This window comes from Lepisma saccharinum, chromosome 9, assembly GCF_977018435.1.
Source record: "Lepisma saccharinum chromosome 9, izLepSacc3.1, whole genome shotgun sequence".
NCBI lineage: Eukaryota > Metazoa > Arthropoda > Insecta > Zygentoma > Lepismatidae > Lepisma > Lepisma saccharinum.
The window spans coordinates 41,432,228-41,455,280 of record NC_139237.1 but is presented as its reverse complement, the minus strand read 5'-3'; the positions used below and the strand labels follow the sequence as shown (position 1 = coordinate 41,455,280).

General features: G+C 37.4%; 1 protein-coding gene across 8 annotated transcripts in view; it reads right to left on the bottom strand.

The window, feature by feature from the left end:
- Window positions 1-23,053, bottom strand: part of LOC145992028 (uncharacterized) — a 222,254-nt gene that overhangs the window by 34,897 nt on the left and 164,304 nt on the right. Inside the window, exons 4-5 of one of the 8 annotated variants that reach the window (XM_083128089.1) lie at window positions 10,393-10,586; window positions 4,450-4,619 (exon numbers count right to left, since the gene is read on the bottom strand). The exons of 4 other annotated variants lie outside the window; for them this stretch is intronic. In XM_083128089.1, coding sequence (XP_082984215.1) covers window positions 4,585-4,619; window positions 10,393-10,586 — 229 coding nt within the window. In that variant the 3' untranslated portion in view covers window positions 4,450-4,584. Of the gene's footprint in view, window positions 1-4,257; window positions 4,620-9,773; window positions 10,587-16,436; window positions 16,775-23,053 lie in introns of those variants that run through there. 3 more of the 8 variants (XM_083128085.1, XM_083128072.1, XM_083128076.1) reach the window with 3 other exon arrangements.

The following is a 23,053-nucleotide window of genomic DNA, read 5'->3' as shown; positions in this document are numbered from 1 at the left end:
AGGTACGAAACGTCGTAACAACGGAATCGTTTATATAATACCGATGCCACGATGGGAGAACGTAGCGTGATATGTAGGGGTGCGATTGGAGTCGCCACGCGGCATCGGAGCATGCAGGGGAACGTGCATGCGCAGGAGAGAGCAGAGGCTCCGATACAGAGTGCCATCCAAGTGACGTGGCAGTGCGTGTTCGGACAGGATGGCGTTAACATTGGCAAATTCGACTGTTGAGGAGCAGCGAGGCGTTATTCGTTTTCTGACAGCGGAAGGTGTTAAACCGGCCGATATTCATCGCCGGATGGTGAACATTTATGGGGAAGACGAACAACCGGGGCTGTTCACGGAGGGTGTGGTTCTGCTCCATGATAACGCATGTCCACACGTCTCCAGGGTCACACACGTGGAACTGGCCAGGTTCAAGTGGGGGCAGCTAGACCATCCACCCTACAGTCCGGACTTATCCCCCTGTGACTTCCATGTGTTTGGTCCCCTGAAAAAGCATCTCAAAGGAAAGCGCTTCACCTCGGACGATGAAATAAGGACGCTGTGAAGGACTGGGTCACGTCACGGCCAAAGGAATTCTGGGAAAAAGGAATCATTCGGCTCGTTCATCACTGGGATCAATGTGCTCAGGCCTATGGAGGATACTTTGAATAAAGTATTCATTTGCACCGACAGTGTCGTTTTGTACCTTTTCATTTGATCAACCCTTGTACATGGAACAATGAGTATATTGGGTATGATTGATTATCTTCCCTGTACCTGTCAAACTGACACATATTTAGGTATACAGTGAAACCTTGATTGTATGTTTTTCATGGGACCAAGTTGAAAGAACTTAAAATGCGGGAAACTGTAAAACTAGGGAACATAAAATTGGGGTACCACTGTAATGTCAAACTGATATGTTTTTGAAATGAAAATAAGTACAGACTTCTCTTTGTAGCATTTTATTTTTCTTCTCTAGTTCACAGCTTCTAAAAAAAATGAAAGTTCAACTTGTACTAGTGTTCATAAGTTTTAATAATAACTGTTCAGATGAATGGATTTTGATGTGCTTCTTCAGTTTCTCTTCTGTGGCATAACGCCTACTGCAAACACTACACACAAAAGGTGCGTCCTGCCTGTGAACAACATAATGGGTTTTCAGGCTACTCTTCCGACTGAAGTATCTTCCGCACATATGGCACTTGAAAGGTTTTTCCCCTGTATGTGTTCTCATATGCCTTTTCAAATCACTTGAGGCATAACACGTTTTACTACACAATGAACATGCATGCTTCTTGTCAGATTGTGGTAAATTCTTATCCAGTCCCAAAGATTTTGAAGCAATAACACACCTGAAAGTAAAACAATTTTTGGTCTTATGTTCTCAACAAAATTACAGAAATTTTGGGGCATCACTTTAGCTAAGAATCGACAATTGAAATTTTGGAATATGAGTTGGGGGAGAGAGAGAAAGAGAGAGAGAGAGAGAGAGAGAGAGAGAGAGAGAGAGAGAGAGAGAGAGAGAGAGAGAGAGAGAGAGAGAGAGAAAAGTGTGTGGAGTGCCAAGCGGAAATTTAGGAATTTTTAGGTCAAATTTTAATAGGTGCTGGATGTCTTGGTTTGGAATTATATCTGATCAAAATTGGTCTAATCATTTCCAAATGTCAGGCAAAAGAATTGACATTTCTTGTGCTATACACATTCTCAATAGCTAAATAACTTGGAGGTCTGAACTAGATATGCAACTGAACAAAACTTAATTGATGCATTTTCATTATGGCCAACTTCAAACCTGCCATAACAAAACATCGGAAATATACACTTGGTTAAGTCGAGGGACATTCCCAGAAAAAAATGGTGAGGGGGTTGAGTGCCATAAATATCATAAATGATATGTGTGTATGTTAAAAAAAAAAAGGCAAAAAAGTGGATAATATTAATGGAAGGAAACAGTAAATGCTTACCACACAAAATAAAAATGTATGTATTTCCTGGCCTGACCATATGTTCATTGGAGTAACAAAAGATCGGATGTGTATGATGACATCTTTCTTTTTCCAGCAAGCATGCAACCAGTCTGCAAAATGTAGAAATGTTCAGTTTGTGTGGTAAGTGCTTACTATTTCCTTTTATATAATATATACCTAACATTTATGTGTATGTGTAGGTGTGTTTCACCTACATCACAAACATTTGCATTGTGGCTTCGAGCAGCCATGATCGAAGCCAGTACTTGTAAGTGTATGGAATTCAAGAGGGTGAGCGGAAGATACGAGGGTGAATCAAATATGAACGAGCCTTGATTGCCTAACTCTCGGAATGGGTAGCAGGGTGTGATTGGGCATGTGCGGCAGGTAGGTGGGGCTGTCGTGAGTCAGGAACCAGAACAGCCGGCGTGTCGCATGCTTCGTTTAGTAGCTCTCACGATGACTGAGCAGAGTGTGCCAGTATCTGTTGCGCAACGCATAATCATCTGGTGGAAATGCACTGGGAACCGCTTCCGCATCCACCATACAGCCCAGACCTTTCACCATGTGATTTTCACCTGTTTGGACCCCTCAAAGAAGCACTTGGGGGCGAGTGATTTGCAACCAACAATCAGGTGGAAACCTTTGTGTGCAACTGGTTGGCTACCCGCCCAGCTTCATTACGAGAACGGCATCAAGAACCTACCACAATGTTGGGAAAAATGTATCACTAAGGGCGGAGACTATGTAGAAAAATAGGATGTGGCAATGTCTCAGTTTCCTTCAATAAATTTTGTTTTTCCGCACAAGGCTCGTTCATATTTGATTCACCCTCATACCAACACAGATATTTGTGATTTAAAACAAACGTGCAGTTGCAACCATGGTGCACATGTAACAAATGCTACATGTTAGGTATTTTCTTGCAAACAACGAATAAAATTAGCCGCAAACATGGTGGCTGTACACATCCTGATGCCACATGAAATCCACCTACATGAAAAATCTCGAATTCAACACATTATTTCTCCCTAAGTGATTGTTTTCCCATTTCTGAAATCAGAAACTCCATTACCAACAAATTTCCACACATATAATGAAGAAAATTCTTACAGTTCGAAATTTCTCAACTGTTCAGAATCCTAAAAAAACAGAAAATGATTTCCTGAAATTGGGATATGGACAGGATTTATTTTCCCTGAAAAAATTTTCAGGAATCTTACATACCGCTAACGATCTTCAAAAACTTGAAATATGAAATGATACTTTCTACAACACTTACAGGAAAAAAATAATTAGTTTTCACTTACTTCGCATGAGAGCTGGTGGATTTTTTAAAATAATGTTTCTTGAGTAAGTTTAAAGCTTATGAAACCTTTCATTAAAACACAATGCTGTCAACTGTTCACATAAAAATTTTACTGCATCTGTCAGCAAGGAATCGAGAACATTGTATTGCAAAAGAAGTGGACAATGAAAAGTAACTTTGCATGCTTTCCACTTAGTTTCGGTACTATTATTTCAAATATATTTCTCAAGGATTTTGAACCCCCTAACCCCTTCCCTCCTGGCATGCCCTCAGTGCCCTGTATGCATGGAAGAGATATTCTACATTACTATCCCTAACTTACCTAGCTTAGAGGTGCATCAAATGCCATCATCCTTATTATTGTTTGTTCTTAAGACCACTTTATGCACAGAAAGGCTAATGAGGATTTTACAGAAATTACAATTTTCTTTAGTTTTTTACTTTAACTTTTCAAAGTAGTCAGCTTTGTTTCAGCCACATAATAAAAAAACAGTTTATGGGTCCTGTGTTGTTCACTTAATTATATCTATCAGTCTCTATGCAAGTGTTGTATTAGAAATCAACTGTGATCTCTTTATATCAAGATCCCAGTTCACAGATTGACACATCCAGGTGACCCTACATCCAGCTACAGTTCGCCTCTCCTCAAGAAAGAATTGCATACTCTTTATGCATAAAGATTATGACATATTCATAAATCATGTGTAAACATATATAAAAGACAAGTTTCCATCTAATTCTGTGTGTAACTTATAATCTCATGTGATATTTAATTTAAAAAAATATATTTTAAACTATTTTTCACAGTTTTAACAAATTACAAGTAAAACAACCATAACATTTTCATAGTAAATAGTTTTAATCTCCATTCGAGTAATCAAACAGGAATACTACAACTTATTTTGCTAAAGGTGCTCTAGGGTGTATAAATCAAATGGTGATATTTTTTTTAAAAAAATAAAGAGTAAGAAAGAAGTTCTACTCTGAAATAGCTTTTATTTTCCCCTCCAATTAATATATTGTACACAAATACACTGTATTTCTTTCCTGGCTACTTCAATAGTATCGAATGGATGATGCTGTGCCTCTTGAATTTGCTCTCAGTGTCAAAACTCCTGCTGCAAACACTGCATACAAATGGCACGTCTGGTCTGTGAACCCGGAAATGAATCTTCAGATTGCACTTCTGATTGAAGCTTCTTCCACAGAGGTTGCATTTAAAGGGTTTTAGCTCCATGTGTATTCTAATATGTCTCTCAAGTTGAGATGCATATAAGAATGGTTTGCTGCACCAAGAACAGACATGTTTCTTTCCAGAAGTCAATATTTTGGGTAGTTTCGATGAAAGCACAATGCTGTAAGGAAAATAATTTTGGGTTTATGCTCTACAACTTATAGCAATTTCACAAAACTACAAAAAACAATTTTTCCTTATAATTTGTTTTCTTGGGATATCTATGGGCACCTTCCCATACTGGCACAATTTTGGATCACCTGTGGATCCTTTGTCAAACATCTATGTAGTGCCTGTGGGTACACAAATGGGTCACTCAGGGAATCTAGCATATATACATGAAACGTACCACAGACAACCCACAAACTTGCCAGTATTGTGGGTGCACCACCACACTCAGGCTGCATGCACCTTTCACAACTTAAACCTGCTAAGAAACATGAAAAACAATTTCAGACAACAAATTACGAGAACAAAGACGGAGTCAAAACAGATGCTGACAATTCGGTTGGAATTTGTTTTCATGCGGTTCACAAAAATGCCTTACTTATAATAATCTGTCTTTTATTGCAGCTATTTTATTACCTAGTATGCTAATATTTTTATTAGTAATTTTATTACCTAGTATGCTAATATTTTTTATTAGTAATTTTATTATTTCAGATTATAAGGAAATTTAAATAAAGTATTTGGGTTATGGTTGGTGTATGGTCTTTATACCATTCTAGCTACAAAACATGACACTATCACGAAGTGTAATTACAAAAAACTCAAAACTTGCCATTTATTTTGCACCAGTAACGTGATAAAATTGGATTCTGTGATTACATAACACATATTATAATATTCTGATATAATTCTTAAATATTTTGAAGAATAATTGTAAAGAAATACCTACAGACTAATCAATATTTTGAACAACTTTAAAGTGTTACAATTTTCAAGCACCAGTAACGGAATTGGTAAGAGACATAGCATGAATATGGGTATCAGTACACAATTGATCACAACTTGTATGGAGATATAAACATCTTCTCTTGAACAATACAAAATTGATCAAAAAAAAGAGAAGATACCAGTACAATGTATTTCATAAAAATTAAGGCTGTATTGAAAGGGGGGGGGGGGTACTCAGTACACACATGACAACACACAACCCCACATTGCATTGCTTGTGGGTCCATGCACCAAAGCCTAATTTACCTGCAGGAATGCTGTTTCTAGGGTATACTACTGTGAATATGGGAGAAGCTAGCATTTAAGACTTTTCCAAAGGGTCATTGCTTACACCCTGAGTCTGTCTCTTCTATCCAAGCTGAATTTTCAGAACTTTACTATTGATTTTTCTGAAAACAACTAAACCATATGAAGAGCTTCCTACGGGATTTTCCTCCATTATCCTGAGAGAATTTCTTCACGATTTGTTTACAAGACCATTTAAGAAATATGTTCAAACGAACTGTCACACGTCGTACTTTGTTGTCATGCCAGCCTTGAACATGGACAGTGTGTGCATCACTGGACAAGGACCAGTAACACGGTTCCTATATCAGGATGTCTACCAAAATTACAAATCCAAATTTCTTGACCTTTCTTTCCTTTTTCTTGACATTTTCTTAACATTTATTTCATCGCCCCCTACTTAGGTATAGTATATTTCATGTTGGAAATTTAAAAAAAAAAAAAATATATATTAATTCAATGAAAAACCCCTACCATAAGGCCAGTTAAGATGAAAACTGAAGCTGTACTTTAACAAAATATTTAGACTTGCTATAATTATTAACGCATGTAAAAATTAATGCTTCAGACTTCATCTTGCATGGAGAATGGCACATTACTTCCTTTAATATTTTTACAAACCTTCATGCACAGAAGAATGTAATTCTTAAGAAAGAAAGTGAACAAATCTAAACCACAACTCAATATAATTTTAGATTTCAAAATATTCAATTTTAACAAATCCTAGTACAGATATATAACAATGTAAGTTCACTATACTGTAATATATATATATAGCAAAAATTCTTGACAACAAGCATAATTTCTTGACTTTCTCTTGACCTACCTGTTGATTTCTTCAATTTTTCTTGACTTTCTTTGACTGGTAGACACCTTGTATATGCATGATGTAAAATAAGTCAGATCATTCCAACCAATACTTGTTTACTATCTATTTTTAAGCATTAAATTGTATACAATTGTAGGCAACTTGAATACATAAAACTATACACCAGGACTTATGTAGCTTCAGTAGTTAGATCAAAAGCATTTCAAAGTATCTCAATCACAGCCATGACTATGAACGCTAGTTAAGTTGGATTATGCAGTGTAGAGGACATATTTTTATCAGCCCTGGCCCAAAACCATGGTAACGGTTGAAGTTTTTGCGTGCGATGACGTGTAACCGGCCAAGTGAATGCATCACTTCAATGTGAAGTCACGTGAAATGACAAAATGACAGTGTTGCAGTATGCAGATATTAAACACCAGAACAAGAACAATGTCTAGATGAGGATGTGTACTACAGGCTATGGAAAAGGAGATGCGATAACCACTAATGCCGTCAAACGGTTGGGCGGGAACTTTACGTCACATGAAGAAGTAATAGGATCTGAGCTGATTATGTCCTTTGGGATTAGTCCACTCAGAATTAGTTCACTTCATCAAATGATTTACTAAATCTCATCAATTTACATTGTCGAATTCATTATTTGAGTTTTATTTTGGTTTAGGTACAACATCTTCACCGAAGAGAAAATTATGCTCATTTCTTTGTTTTCCTTGACCCTGTACATCCAGGGTCAAGGAAGTCAGAAATAAGGTGTATTATATACAGTGTACGTACAACTATAGATTGAATTGTACCTTCTCCAAATATGATGTATAAAGAAACAAACTGCCGGAGAACTAAGTGAGGTGAGTGTACAATTTTATATTACTATTATAGTGGAACCACAAGCAAAGAAACCTGCGCAGACTCGCGACTCCTGTGCACCTACTCCAGTGTGGAGGGGAGGGGAAGAGTGGAGCATGCTCTCTTATAGTCCGAGTTGAATGGAAGAGGAGGAAGGTTATTTTTCTTGTGGTCGCTCTTGTAAATAAGGGGAACTGTGATTGGCCATTCATCTATTTTATCACTTCTTCATAATCTCAATTGACTTAAATGGCCGGAAGAGCAAAGTAAATTTATCAAATATAAATACAAACACGTACCGTTTAATAAATAACCAAAATGGAATGAAAAGTTAGCAGTTTGTATTTTTATTGCTTTATGTGAATATGTAGTGAAAAAGCTAGAGAATTGTACACCAATGGCAAAGAAATGGTAGGCGAAGTATTTACCAGGATTATACTCCCTACATTCCTGCTCATAATAAAGAGTCGAAGGTATCTTGCTTAAGGATCTTTCTTCGATGTAAACCTAAAAGTTGACTTTTCAGATTACGTACATAATCTTCTGGGTAGAAATGCGCACTGCAGATTCTAGCATTAGCATGATTCACGTTAGCGTTTCCACACGAATCCAAAGCTCTGTGACCGAAGAATCCTTTTGAAAAACGTATATAACGTATATATTATGCTCAACATACTTGGAAGATGTATCTTGTGCTGAACTAAAATAAATAATAATAACAAGTGGTGTGCGGTAACTCGGAAAGTCGGGACCGGGATAGGAAAGAAAAATTCCGTCCCTATCACGACTTCAGCAAATGACTTCCCTAAATTTCTGGATCCCGAGCATTCGGGAAATACCGAATGGTCATTTTAAAACGATATTAATTCTTGACGTTTTCTACATTGCAAGTGTCTGGAACTTATCGGAAATTGTTAGTTTTCATTCCAGAAATGCAAAGAAAATCACTTAAGGTGAAAATGACAATTTGAGATTACCCGACTAGTCGAGAAATTGCGAATATTTCCCATCCCGAATGTCGGGATTTAAAACAAATTCCCGTTTCGATCAAAAATATTCTGTCCCGCATAACAATAAGTACCTATCTATATTTATTTTCAATTTGTCTGAAGCCACAAAATGTAAATGGGTGGAAATGCTCATTTGTGTACTCGATTTCGTGTGTTCAGTTTCTGGCATGGTTTCCTATCTGCATAGTGCAACACAAGCGCATAGATTTGGAATTCATTTCATGGATAAATTCACCTCTTACCGTCGTTTCGTCATTACGAGTAAACAACGGATTGGCCCAACCTATACTTCTAATAACCTTGATTTTTATGACAGCTGAAGAGAAAAACAAGAGAAAGGAGATAATGACAACAACAGAATAAAATTAGAAGTATAATTCTGTTTTCAAGGTAAATTACTTTGAAATTCAAAACTGATATAGCAATATTTTATGAAATAATTTATTACTGATCTTTTACATTAAACATTTACAAAGTGTTTGTTATGCATCTATCACATGTATGAAATTGTGGCTATTAATAATTGTACAAATGAATTTCATGAGAGAGGGAGGTTATAAAACATTATTTGTATTGATTTGTGCACAATAACAAATATAAACACCTTCAGATTGCTACAAGAAAACATTTTGCATCTTATAGATCAGAAATGAATGATTATAAAACAACTTCTTAATCCAAATGCAGAAAATATAATTTTGTTCAAACATACCACAAAGTACAGACAGAACATAAAAAAAAACTAGTCCAGAGCTTTTGACTCTTACCTAAGTCAACACATCAGAAAAAGCAAGGATTGTCAGGTATTCCATTATCTGTTCATGAACAATGTCAACAGTGTGCCTGCCTCCTTAGTAAAAGGAATAATTATACAGCAGAAGCTTTATTCATGTCTAGTTTTCATATCTAGTCACATGTCACAGCAGATATTTTGGCAAAATATGCAGCGAATCAAACAATCCAACGGCCGCTTTCAATAAAGTTTCCATCCATAGTTTTGGAATCACACACTAAAAAAATACTATTTACTGACTGGCAAAGCTTGTGGAGAAATACTGGCTCTCAATGCGGTAAGGCTTACTATTCTATACAAGAAATAATTCCAAAGGAATGTTGGTTCAAACAGATTCAACTCTCCCAAAGTTCCCTCACAACTATAATGCGCTGCAGGTTAAATCACACTATCGCTGCAGCTCACCTTTACAATAAGAATTTAGTGAATTCACCAGTTTGTTTGTGCAATGAATATACTGCAACTCCGAACCACATTATATTTCAATGCAAACTTTATGAAACTTACAGAGAACCATTTTTACAGGAATTGTACAGGAGTGGACATCAAGCGCCACTGACACTGCCTTGTTTACTGACTTCACCTTCATCCTCAGTAATCTATATTCTTACAAAATATCTTAATAAGTTGAATATAATTCTATAAAAGTGTAATGAAATTTGTAAACTATTTATTATGAAAGGAATAATTGTGAGTAAATATTATGTGTATACATGTATATAATACCAATTGATAAATCGTTAACTGGTGCATGGATTTTGCCCACAACCAATAAATATTTTATATATATAGTCACATGTCACATGTCTAGTTCACATATGCTTTTATATATGTGAAAAAATCATCTAGATTTGACACATGATTCTTGGAATTCAAGGATTTACTAATTATTAGACACTGTGTGATAGTTCCCAATTCAAAGTACGGTACTGATATATTTCTACAATGAAAAATAAGGAAGTCACATCTGTTCATAACCTTATATTTCTCTTTTCCAATTCACAGATTTTACAAACAACGTAAATTCAATTTGTGCATGTGTTAGGCAACTGTTTGTGTGAATACACAATACAGTGCTCTTTCAGTCCCTGTTTTGTGGCATAACCCTTACTACAAACATCGCATACAAAGGGTTTATCCTCACTATGAACAAAGTAATGACTTTTCAGGCTACCTTTCCGACTGAAGCACCTGCCGCACAAATGGCACTTAAAAGGTTTTTCTCCTGTGTGTGTTCTCGTATGCCTCTTGAGATCAGATGGAGTATAGAACATTTTGCTACACAATGAACAGGCATGCTTCTTTTTAGGATTTAGTGGCTGTGGCAATTCTTCATCCAATCCTGAAGCATCTGAGGTATTAACAAACCTGGAAGTAAAACAAACTATGTGTCTTATTTTCATGAAAATGAACAATATCTGCTGCTTCTGTACCCTAGATTATAAACCTAAAGAAGAAAATCTCACAGGAATTAGGTTATTTTCATTAATTTATTCTGTATTGCCTATTCAAAATGTGTTTTCAGAAACTTTTATACAAGGATATGTATTTTTTTTTACTTCCATAAAAGTGTTACAGAAAATAATTCACAAATGTAGGAAAATTTACTTCGAACAAACACACTGAAAAAACAAAATCACTATGCTTTAGATCAGTGGTTCTCAAACTGTGGTACCTCCTGGGGTACATTAACGACATGAAGGGGGTACGCGATCAGCTTGGATGAGAAATGTCGAGAATACCCACAGGACAACATTTTTGGTGCAGGTGTGTAGAGCAGACTTCATTGTTTCAGATATCATACCTTTAACAATCAACAGGAAAATAAGGCTGGTTTTTGTCACTGAGAATCTTATATTTGTTTCACATATTTTTGCAATAAAATACTTGTTAGAAATCTATAGCAGACTTAATTTTTAGCCGAATCTCCATTTGAAAGTTTAAAGTGCACAACCAGAATTAAAAAAAAAAACTGTGTCAGGCACATCCTTTTCATTAGAAACTCTGAGGATTTACAATTAAAAAAACTCTAAAATTGTGCTTCACAGTTTCTTTCTTTCCTCATCCTCCTGTACTTAAACTTCTGAAAAATTATCTTCCATACAGAACTCAGCCTGAAAGTTGTTATTATACAACTGTTAAGTTGGATTGTACAGTGTAGAGAGAAGGACATATTTTTATGACATCACAACAGCAAAGAGATGAAAACAAGATCAGAATAAAATGCGTTTTGGTGGTAAAATATTTAAAAATTTGGGTAAATGTCTGTTATATCGGAGACACATTTCTATCGGATATTTTCAGTTTTAAATGGTTTGCACTTACCAACTGTGTATTTTTTTACATAAAACATTTAAAAATAGCTTGTTGCATAGCTATTAAATACATGAATATTTGTGGCTATGAAAAACTGTACAAATGAATTCCATGAGGGGAGGGGTTAAAAACCATTACTTGTATTTGTTTGTGCAAAATAACAAATATAAACACCTTCAATCCTCTTCACATTGCTAAAAAAACAATATTTCACATCTTACAAGATGAGAAAAATGTTATTACCCGAAACTTCCTGTTTGGCCTTTCATGAAGTCATTATCAGGGAAATCACTGAAGGATGGTCCTCCTCCGTGGCCGTGCGGCCTAAGGCACTGTGCTTTGGGATCCAACTGTGGGACGGCATGGGTTCGAGTCTGCCTGGGTTCTTGGCCTGTGTATAAGGCCAGTGGCAATCCATCTTGTGAGGAAATTGGGGAGCTAGGAGTGAGTATCGAAACCCAGTCACGGATATCTCCTGCTGGGGGTTTGACATGTTGACCCCACGTCATCCCATTACTGGTTGAAGATCTCCACACCTCCAGGTAGGATTGTGGGAGGGAGACTGGCATGGCAGTAAGGAGATAGGCCAAGGCCCTTCAAGGGCTGTAGAACCACAGGTTATTATTACTGGAGGGTGAGTAGGTGGTTTGTTTTGTTTTCATTGATACATGGAACATATCTACAGGTTATAAACATAAACCAAGGTAAAAATACACTGAAACAACTGTGATAATTATACAGCAGAAGCTGTATGAGTGTCTAGAGTTCATACGATTTGGCTTACTAGGTGCACAAATTCCCTTACATATTTGAAAAATATAATCTATATTTGACATACTTTTTGGAATTCACTGGTTATTAGACTCGTGTCGCAGTTTCTAATTCACAGTACATCATTTCCATATTTCTACATTAAATATTAAGAAAAGAATTCTGTTCATAATATTTAATTTTTCCTTTCCAATTCGCAGTTGCAATTTATGCAACTGTAAAGGCAACTGTTAATATGATTGCATCATACTGTGCTTCATCAGCCTCTGCTTGTGTCATAACCCTTTCTACAAATATGGCACCCAAAGGGTTTTCTCATAAGGTGAACAAAGTAATGTCCTTGCAGGCTCTCTCTTCGACTGAAGCACTTGCCGCAAAAACGGCATATAAAAGGCTTTTCTCCTGTGTGTGTTCTTGTATGGCTCTTAAGATGACATGGAAAGTTAAACGTTTTGCTGCACAATGAACAGGCATGCTTCTTTTTAGTATCTGGTGGATGTGACAATTCTTCATCCAATCCTCCTAAAGCATTTGAAGTAATAACAAAATAAAACAATTTTCTGTTTCAAGCTCTGTCTTTTATTCTTGTGAATATGGGCAATATTTGCTGTTTTATCTCTAGATATTCAACTCGTAGGAACAAATCTCACAGGAATTATAGAGTATTGCATGACCTACAATTTGGTATTAAAATTATGAAATACAGGGTGCTCGGAAATTCCCCTTACAAAGTTCTAGGGCTAGTAGAGGGGACTGAATAGACAATATTTGGAATAGGAACCCATGTCCAGACCATGACAATGTGTCGGATGTGCCTGTGTTTGTATGCAACCGGGAAGGCAGTACATGATGTCATAAGATCTGCTGATGACCTAAAGTTATAAATTATTACAACCATGTCAAATGAGGTGTTACGTAAGGTACAGAAGTGAATGACGTTCGCAGATGAATGTAAATTCACTAAGGAGTCTGTTCTCAATTTTCAAAACAGCCATGTCTGGGCAGACTAAAACCCTCATGCAACGCATCCAGTGCAGAAGACAGAAACAAATTGTTGCATTCCACTGTCGACACAGGTGTTGATCAGTGAATAGTACTTTCTTTTTTGTTCCCTTGGCATTGTTATCAAATAAATTTGTTTGTATTATGGACTGAGTCACACGTCATTCACTTCTGTAACCTACGTAACACCTCATTTGATATGGTTGTAATAAATGATTACACTGTAGGTCATCAGGTGATCTTCTGACGTCATGTATTGCCTACCAGGTTGCATACCAAAACAGGCACATCCGACACATTATCATGGTTGTAGCACGGAAACTGTACGTTTCCGGACATGGGTTCCAATTCCAAATATTGTCTACTCAGTCCTCTCTACTAGCCCTAGGAGTTTGTAAGGGGAATTTCCGAGCACCCTGTATATTGAATTGTTTAGGAAGGCCAAAGGTGATGCAAGTTAACAAATTTGAGACCATGATAACTGCAACAATTTAAGAGATTCCGTGGTGAAATTTTCATAGCAACAGGATGAATTGGAAAACTGGTTTGGCATTATAGTTGTGCATAATTGGTCTATGCATTCCTAGAAGGCAGACAAAAATACAAAAACTGATTTGTTTTCATTGTTCATGTGCTAAATTTACTAATTGAGAAATAGTGAATGGAATTTTCTATGGTAACTACATCACTTGTAGTACTCATCATGATATACATGGGAGTGAAGTCATTTGATACATGGGAGAGATGTTTTCAATTTCTGTCCATAAAATATGATGCTCCTAAGTCATAACTTGGGAACAGATTCATAGGTGAAGAAAAAAAAGTGGGGTTTAGAACTTTAGGAACTCCATTTTAGGACTTTTAGGTGCTTATAATAAGTTCAATCTTTATCAATAACCAAAATAAAATAACCCATACAAATCTTACCCCCAATTCGAAACACTCCCTTATCACCACCACCACCATTTTTAGAAATTGCCCATCTTACATCCACAGATGACTACTGCATTCCTTTACCACCCCCACCACCCGCAACCAGCGGTCCCTTCTCAATCAGTTATATCAGCTCACACCACCTTATCTAAATTTGTTCGCCCTTCTTTACTCTCTCTCTCTCTCTCTCTCTCTCTCTCTCTCTCTCTCTTCCTGCATGAGCCTGCCGCCAACTCCAGAGGGCGACCACCAGGGCACGCTGAATTCTTCAAGACAAGACACCCTCCCCACGCATGATCGAATACAAAGGAAGCTGCCTCTCAGGACACCCTCCTAGTACAAAGACCACAGGACCATCCCCTCACCCTGCTACCAGTGATGAAAAACTCTCCAGCCAATCAAGATATCAGCAGTGTGCATCAGCAACTAGTGAGATCAGCAAGCAGACTCGTGCATATTATGCAAGAAAGTGCGAGTTCCACATAGTGAAGCATAAACAACGTGCCAGGATGCACTACTGTTTGTATAGGTGTTCGGTATTTCTTCGCACTCATTGTTCTACATATTTTTCTGGTGGTGATTAAATGTAATTTTATGTAAATATGCCTCCTGCTCCTACCACATGCAACCATCGAAAGATGGGTGGGGGGAACGATGAGGGAGTCTGAGCAAACATTAGAATCCATGATAATACATCTCCTCTCCACACAGTACGCTGTCACAATCGCACAACCAATACCTAACATACCGCTGGCCTAGCACTAACATTCCTCTGACTGCAGGGTCAATGCATTATGACAGAGGATAAAACGTCGCCTTTGGGTTGATATTGGGACAGTTATCGCAAATCACGTAAACCGACGGCCCAAGCACCGCGGGCAAGTTTTATCACGCAGGATGCATCAAGGCGTCGGGACGAGGCGATGGCGTCAACGTGGACCTGCAGCTAGCCAGGAGCGATTGGGCAGGTAAGTGTGGAGAGGGGCAGGCCGACAAATTAAAACCTAACCTCTCGCTTACTTCAAGACAAGCCTGCGTCTCCAGCGATCCCGGTCACAAAGAAGGAGGCACACATCAATAGATATAATTATTAATTAATAATAATTTTATGAAATAACTACTTTTAGATGCAATTTGTATACAAAAAGGCACTATTTTCGGTTCAATGAACTCAATTCTTTGATTTAAAAGATACAATTTGTTCAACACAAAATCATTATCATATTTTTAAGCGCTGCACCACCATATGCTTTTCAATGTTCTGAATGGTGAATTTCTTCCGGTCATAGTCAGTGAGTTGCCACTTGTACATGAAGAAACTTCTCTCCATGCCACAAGAAGTTATTGGTGCAAACTTCATAAATGCAATTGCTGCTGATTCCCAAGAGAGGTTCATGCCTCCCCAATGGCATAGTGGTAACATTATAGCCTTGTAATCAAGGAGTCCTGGGTTCGATACCTGTTTTTGGCACATAGTGGTTCAGATTCCACTTTACACAGAACTACAGTACGTATAAATCATTTCCCTTGTTGTAACGATGAAAAGATTAATTTCAGTACTACCATACTTAGAAAAAAAAACTGTAGTTACTTTACTTTTGAGTCTTATGAAGTGTGCAAAACTTTATGAGAATCTGAGATATTCACAAGATTATCACCCACTTCTGTGAGTGACATGGACTGTTAGAAAGGTCCAGATACTGAGAGCAAACGAGATAATTCAATATAGCGAGGGCAACAAGACTTTCATTTAAAAATGTGTCTTGAAGCTTTCATGGTGATAAATACATGATTTTTGGTTTTCAATGCAGATTAAACCAATGTTAGCTCTTGAATGGTTAGAAACGTTTAACTAGATGACTGGGATGGATGTCTTCCCATCACATGAATTGCTGGATGGCTGGGAAGCAGCAATTAAAAAGGCATTTCTTCAAAACGACACATGATATTTTAGTTCTGTTTTTGTTGTTCATTGTACACATATGAAGGTGTGACATACTCTAATTACAAAACAAAATATCCATCATTACTATTATTAACAAACGTAGTTCGAAAATATGTTCGTTTTCCCTCAGTATTATGGGATAGATCTTATATTCAAAGTGTGTATTTCTGCACTAAAAAATAAGAAAATAATTCTGTTCATAATATTTTATTTATCCTTTCCAATTTATAGATTCTACAAACGATGTAATATATGTAAGTGTTAAGGCAAGCGTTTACATGAATGCATGATACTGTGCACCATCAGTTCCTGTTCTGTCGCATAACTCCTACTACAAACACGGCATAAAAAGGGTTTACCATTACTGTGAACAAAGAAATGATTTTTCAGGATATCTTTCCGACTGAAGCACCTGCCGCATAAATGGCACTTAAAGGGTTTTTCTCCTGTGTGTGTTCTCGTATGCCTCTTGAGATCAGTTGGAGTGAAAAACATTTTGCTGCACAATGAACAGGCATGCTTCCTTTTAAGATTTAGTGGCTGTGACATTTGTTCATCCAATCCTGAAGATTTTGAAGTAATAACAAACCTGAAAGTAAAAGCAATTTTCGGTTTCAAGCTCTTATGTTACTATCGTGAACATGGGTAATATTTGCTGTTTGTCTCTAGATATTAAACTTTAAGGAACAAATCCACCAGGAATTATAGAGTATTGCATCACCTTCAATTTGGTAATTAAAATTTGGAATATATATATTGAATGGTTTAGAAAGGGCAAAGGTATTTTAAGTCAATATGATAACTGCCATAATTTTAGATATTCTATGGTGAAATTTTCATAGTAGCTGGATGGTTTGTAAGACTGCTTTGGCATAATGATTGTCCAAAACTGATTTATGCATTCCTAGAAAGCAGACAAAAACTGATTTTTTACTTTGCTGTTCATGCGCTAAATTTTCTAATTGAGAGATAGTGAATTACACTATTGCACTTACATTTTACTGATAACCAGATAGGTTGTAACATTCATCTTGATATGCATGTGAGTAAAGCTATTTTATACATTTTGCTATGAGAGGTTTTAATACCACTGTGACTAATCTTTAAAAATAAACTTTGTACAATTGATTCAAGGGAGAGATATTTTTAATTTCTGTTTCTAAAATGTGATGGTCCTAAGTCACAACTATGAGATCATTAAATATGAAACACCAGAATGTGAGAATTAGTATACCTACAAATAAAAAATTCAGTACTGTTACTTTATTTTAGATTGTCATAAAGCATGCAAAAACTTTAGGAAACTCTGAGATAATCATGCAGATTATCACCTACTTGTGTGTTTGACATGGAATGTTAGCAAGGTCCAGACTGTGAGACCAAGAGACTTTCATCTAAAATGTGTTGAAGCTTTCCTGGTGATGAATATATCATTGTAGGCTACCAGTGCAGATGAAACAAACATTAGCACTTGGAAGCATTAAACTTTTAGCAGATGCTTGAAATAGATGTCTTCCCATCATGTGTATTGCACTCTGGATGGCTAGGACATGTCTTTCCAGAACCACATGGCATATGGCATTTCTTCCAAATTACACATGACATTTCAGTTATGTCCTTTTGTCCATTTGTATACAAATAACGGAATAACATACTTGAATCAAATTTTTCATGTAATAATCAGAACAAAAGAACATGTCAACAATGGGCGACAATTAAGGTACCAACAGAAAACGGCCAATTTTCTGAAAGTTCGGACTTTTGAAGGTGTAATTTCAGTTTCTTTTTCCAAAATTGGGGGATGGGCATTGCATGTCCTCGAAGAGTGTTCTTGTATCATGCTTCTCCACAAATTTGGTTTACCCAGCATCCATAGGGTCAATACTATAAGCAAAATTCTGGAATATTTTTCTGTAGGCTAGCGACATTGCTTTGCTTACATATTGTTACTATTTTTCTCCAAAAAGTATCACCCTATTTTCAACAAAACTTTGCATAGTTGTAGGAATGTCCCACTGCTACAGACATTTTTTCATTCACTTTGGTCTATTGTGGTGGCTTCAGAAGCATGACAAATGCAGATTTTATTAAAGTCTGATTATATTATTATTATTACCTTAACTTTTATTATTGGGAGGTAGAACATATAAATTTCACCTCTGCTAAAAGCTATGTCATTTTGGAGGGGGGGATTTCATCTCTCTATGACAATTTGTTCTTGAACTACAATTTTTCTAGTACATTGCAGTAAGTTCAAAAAGTTCCATGTGGAGAGGCTACACACACATGCCAGGTTCCATCCACTAAAGGTTAAGGTAAAAAAAAAAACAATTAGAGAGTGAAGAAACCCTATTTATCAAATGTCCTAATGAGTTGCATGCATGAAGGATAATGAACACAATCACTAATAGACATGTACGAGGTTTGTCCAGAAAGTAAAGATACAAACACATTTGCACATTAGGGGAAAAATGTGTACCAAAGTTGGCAACACTGGCAGTAACCGTGATCCATACGACGAGGATTGGGAGTGAGTCGTCAGTGCTGTGCTGAGTCTTGTGCGAGGAACACGCGTTGGAAATGGCAGCGGCGATACCGAATCCTGCCAAGTGCAAAGTGCACGCCGTGATCAGGTTTTTGCAGGCACAAGGGAAGCGTCCATCGGAGATCCATCGAGAAATTGTGACTGTGTACGGCAACGTAATGAATCATCAAAATGTGGCAAAATGGTGCCATGCCTTCGCAGAAGGTCGACGTGATGTTCATGATGAAGACAGAAGTGGGAGGCCGTCCGTGATCACTGACGACCTTCGCAATCGTATTGAAGCAGAGGTGCATGCGAATAGGCGGGTGACAATTCGTGAATTGTGTGTGATGCTTCCTGACAGTTCAAAAACCACAATTCAAGAAGTTGTGTGCACGCTGGGTGGTAGGTGGCCAACAGTTCCATACACTGGCTGAAATCTCAGGCAAAAATTTGTTACAGCACATCATGTAGCCCGAGCACAAAGCCTGATGTCTTTGGGCCACAAAAAATGCGACAAAAAAACAAAACACTGAGCAATAGATAAATGCCAAGGTTGTAAAGTGCCAGAGCACATATATGGATAAGACACAAACAGGGTGTTTCCGATTGAAGTTTCAGTCACATAGAATGGCACTTAAAGGGCTTTTCCTCCAAGTGTATTCTAAAATGTCCCTCATGGTAAGATGTATATAAGAATTGTTTACTGCACCATGAACAGATACGTCTCTTTCCAGAAGTCAATAATTTGGGTAGTTCTGATGAAATCACAATGCTTTAAGTTTGGTTTTACCTCTACAGCTTATAGCATTGCCACAAGTACACATATTGAACGGGAAGTTTTTTACTTATACGCTTTTCACGTTTGATGGGATGTACATATGTGGGGTGGAGTAATAAACCATTACTTTGTTCATTTGTGCACAATAACCAATACAAACTCTTTCAACAATCTTCAGATTGCTACAAGACAACATTTTGCATCTTACAAGATCAAAAAAAATGTGATTATAATGAACTTCTCATATCACCTGGAGGAAATATTATTTTGTTTAAAAACAGCAAATAGCTCAAACAGAACATCATAAAAAAGATACAAAAACTAGTCCTGAGCTTTTCTTTCTTTCCTGAACTCATCATTGAGGAAATCGCTGGAGGATCAGTAGCTGTTCCCATCTTGTCTTTATTGCTTAATGAACCATGTCAACAGCATGCTTTGCATCCTAGGTAAAACTAAAGTGAAACAACTGTGATAATTATATAGCAGAAGGTTTTTCAAAGCCTACATTTCTTACAATTTGGCTTACTAGGTGTTGAAATTCTTTTATATAAGAGGCACATGTATAAAAAAAAAAAAGGCCGATAATTTTTTGCTTGGGACTGGCAACACTCACAAAGCTCAACTTGCACGGAAGCATTCTTTAGTATTCTATGCCTGCAACAGAGGTATATTTCTCAGTCTTGAGGTGCATACGTGCAAGTAACAGGAAGTTGAAATGGCTGCTGTAATAGAAAATCCCATCAAATGCGAGGTGAGGTAGGTGATTAGATTTATCAACGCAAAAGGACTGAGTGCACGAAAGGGACAATGGTGCCGTGCTTTTTGGGAAGGATGTTCAAATGTTCATGACGACGAGCGTAGTGGTGGGACAAGTGTTCAGATAGACGACCTTGTGCAACGTGTTGATGAGAAAGTGCGATCCAATCGTCGTTTCACCATTACTGATCTAGGCAAGGAGTTTCCTGTAGTGTCTGATAAAACATTGCACCGAATTGTAATGGACAATCTGGGTTATCGCAAACTGTGTGCAAGGCGGGTGCCAAAAATGTTGACTTTGATTTGATTTGGCTTATTGTACTTCGCTTTTTGTGCCACTTTTGGCTAATTTGCGAAAATGGGGATGAGTGATATGATGAAATTGATGAATAGACAGTCACAAACATCCATGCCCAGGCCAGCATTCGAACCTGAAACCCCTGGCATTGTAGCGCGATGTGCTAAACCACTCTGCCACGGGGCAGGCCAAAAATGTTGACAAACAATCACAAAGATGAAAGAATGAAATCAGCACGTGACTTTTTGGCCCGCTGAGAGAAGGATGGGGATGACTTGTTTTCTCACATAGTGACTGGAGACGAAACCTGGATATCGTACGTCACTGGTGAGTCGAAGCAGCAATCAATGCAATGGTGTAACTCTGGTTCACCAAAACCGAAGAAATTCAAGCAAACAGCATCACATCAGAAAATCATGGCATCCATGTTTTGGGACCAAAAAGGTCCTCGTGGAATTCCTGGAACTGGGACGAACCATCACAGCAGATGTGTATTGCCAAGCACTGTCTAATCTGCGATGTGCCATCCAAAACCAGCAAAGAGGAATGTTACAGTCTGGAATTCTGCTTATTCATGACAATGCCCGCCCACACACACAGCTTACCGTACTGTTGAGACAATTCAAAAATTCCAATGGGAACGTTTTAATCATCCACCATACAATCCCGATCTTGCCCCAAGTGATTACTTACTGTTCCTTCACCTCAAAAAGTGGCTTGCTTTGCTTTTCGATGATAGTGAAGTTCTCAAGACATCAGTTCTCGACTGGCTGAGATCCCAGGTGGCAGATTTATATGCAGAGGGTCTACGTAAACTTGTTCCACGGTACCAAAAATGCTTGGAGAGTCATGGTGGCTATGCAGAAAAATAGCCAGGGTATGAACTTGTATAGCATCAAAATAAAAATTTTCTTGCTTGATTTTATTCCCTGTAATAATCAATCGGCTCTCCAACTATTGTTGGAATAGTTTCAAATTCAAAGTACAAGTACTGATATATTTCTACAATAAAAATAAGAAAAAAACACTGTTCATAATCTTTATTTCTTTAAAAATTCAAAGATTATACAAACAACGTAAGTTCCATTCGTGCAAATGTTAAGGAAACTGTTTACGTGATATGTATAATAATGTGCTCCTTCAGTTCCTGTTCTGTGGAATAACTTTTACTACAAACACCGCATACAAATGGTTTACTCCCACTGTGAACGAAGTTATGACGTTCGAGGTTACCTTTCCGATTGAAGCACCTGCCGCATAAATAGCACTTAAAAGGTTTTTCTCCTGTGTGTGTTCGCATATGTCTCTTGAGATTAGTTGGAGTGCAAAACAGTTTGTTGCACAATGAACAGGTGTGCTTCGTTTTAAGAGTTTGTGGTTGAGACAATTTCTTGTCCAATCCTGAAGCTTTTGCAGTAATAACAAACCTGAAAATAAAACAATTTTTTGTTCTTAGTTCTCTGTCTTATTTTTGTTAACAGGGGTAATATTTGCTGTTTCTTACTTAAATTATACTTTAAGGAACAAATCTTACAGAAATTATGGGCTATTACAGGTCCCTCCATTTAGTAATTAAAATTTTGAAATATATTGAATGGTTTAGGAAGGAAAAATAATAATAATAATAATAATAATAGAAACACATTTCATCCACTGAGAATGTAAATGTTCTATGTCCAATTTTTCATTTTTTCAGGAGAGGCCTTGAAGTTTGACATCGATATATTTATTTAACCTTTGTCACCATTGCACTAAAAGTTTGTATCATTGCAAAGTGTGATACTTTAAAGCCTCTCTAAGAAGAATTAGTTGTTTGGTTAGGTATTTATGCTGTAATTAATTATAGAAATTTCAGATAGTCTACTGCTGCTGCTAAGCAGCTCCCACAAGTGACTGAGGTTAGAATGCAAATGGTATCATACTCAGATGGCAGAAGAAGAAGAAGGTTGGTTAGGGAAATTGTCGTAAGTTTTCATTCTCATGGGTGCTTCCAAATTCTGTACATGTACCAAGAAGACTCAATATAACAATATTGGTTGTAGGTAAGCATCAGACAATAGCAGAGATGAAACAATTGCACCCAAAATATCTCGGTCTGGGCTGCCAGATGCACAGTCTGCAGGTGAAATGAAATCAGGAACATGACGCTCGAGCAGCTGTTGGATCGATCGAGCCTTGTAGTCTGCAGCAGAATCGCGCTGGAAACTCCAGTGTTGATTCCGGAACAATGTGCTGCTTAAATCTGATGATAGGCTCCAGGACTGTGTTTTCATACACTCTTGCACGGGTTTTAACCCCCTTTTCACAAAAATACATCTGGGTGGCACCAGAATAACCCCCCCCCCCCACCAAACCATTACTGAGGAGGGATGATGTTCCCTCTGAACTCTTGGAACTTTTTGACGGCCTTCCGTGAGCATACACTTTATCATGTTGCCAGTTGTTGAAGCTCTCATCAATTGTGAAGATTTTCTTGCCGGTGAACAGAATCCTCTGATGTCCATTGTGG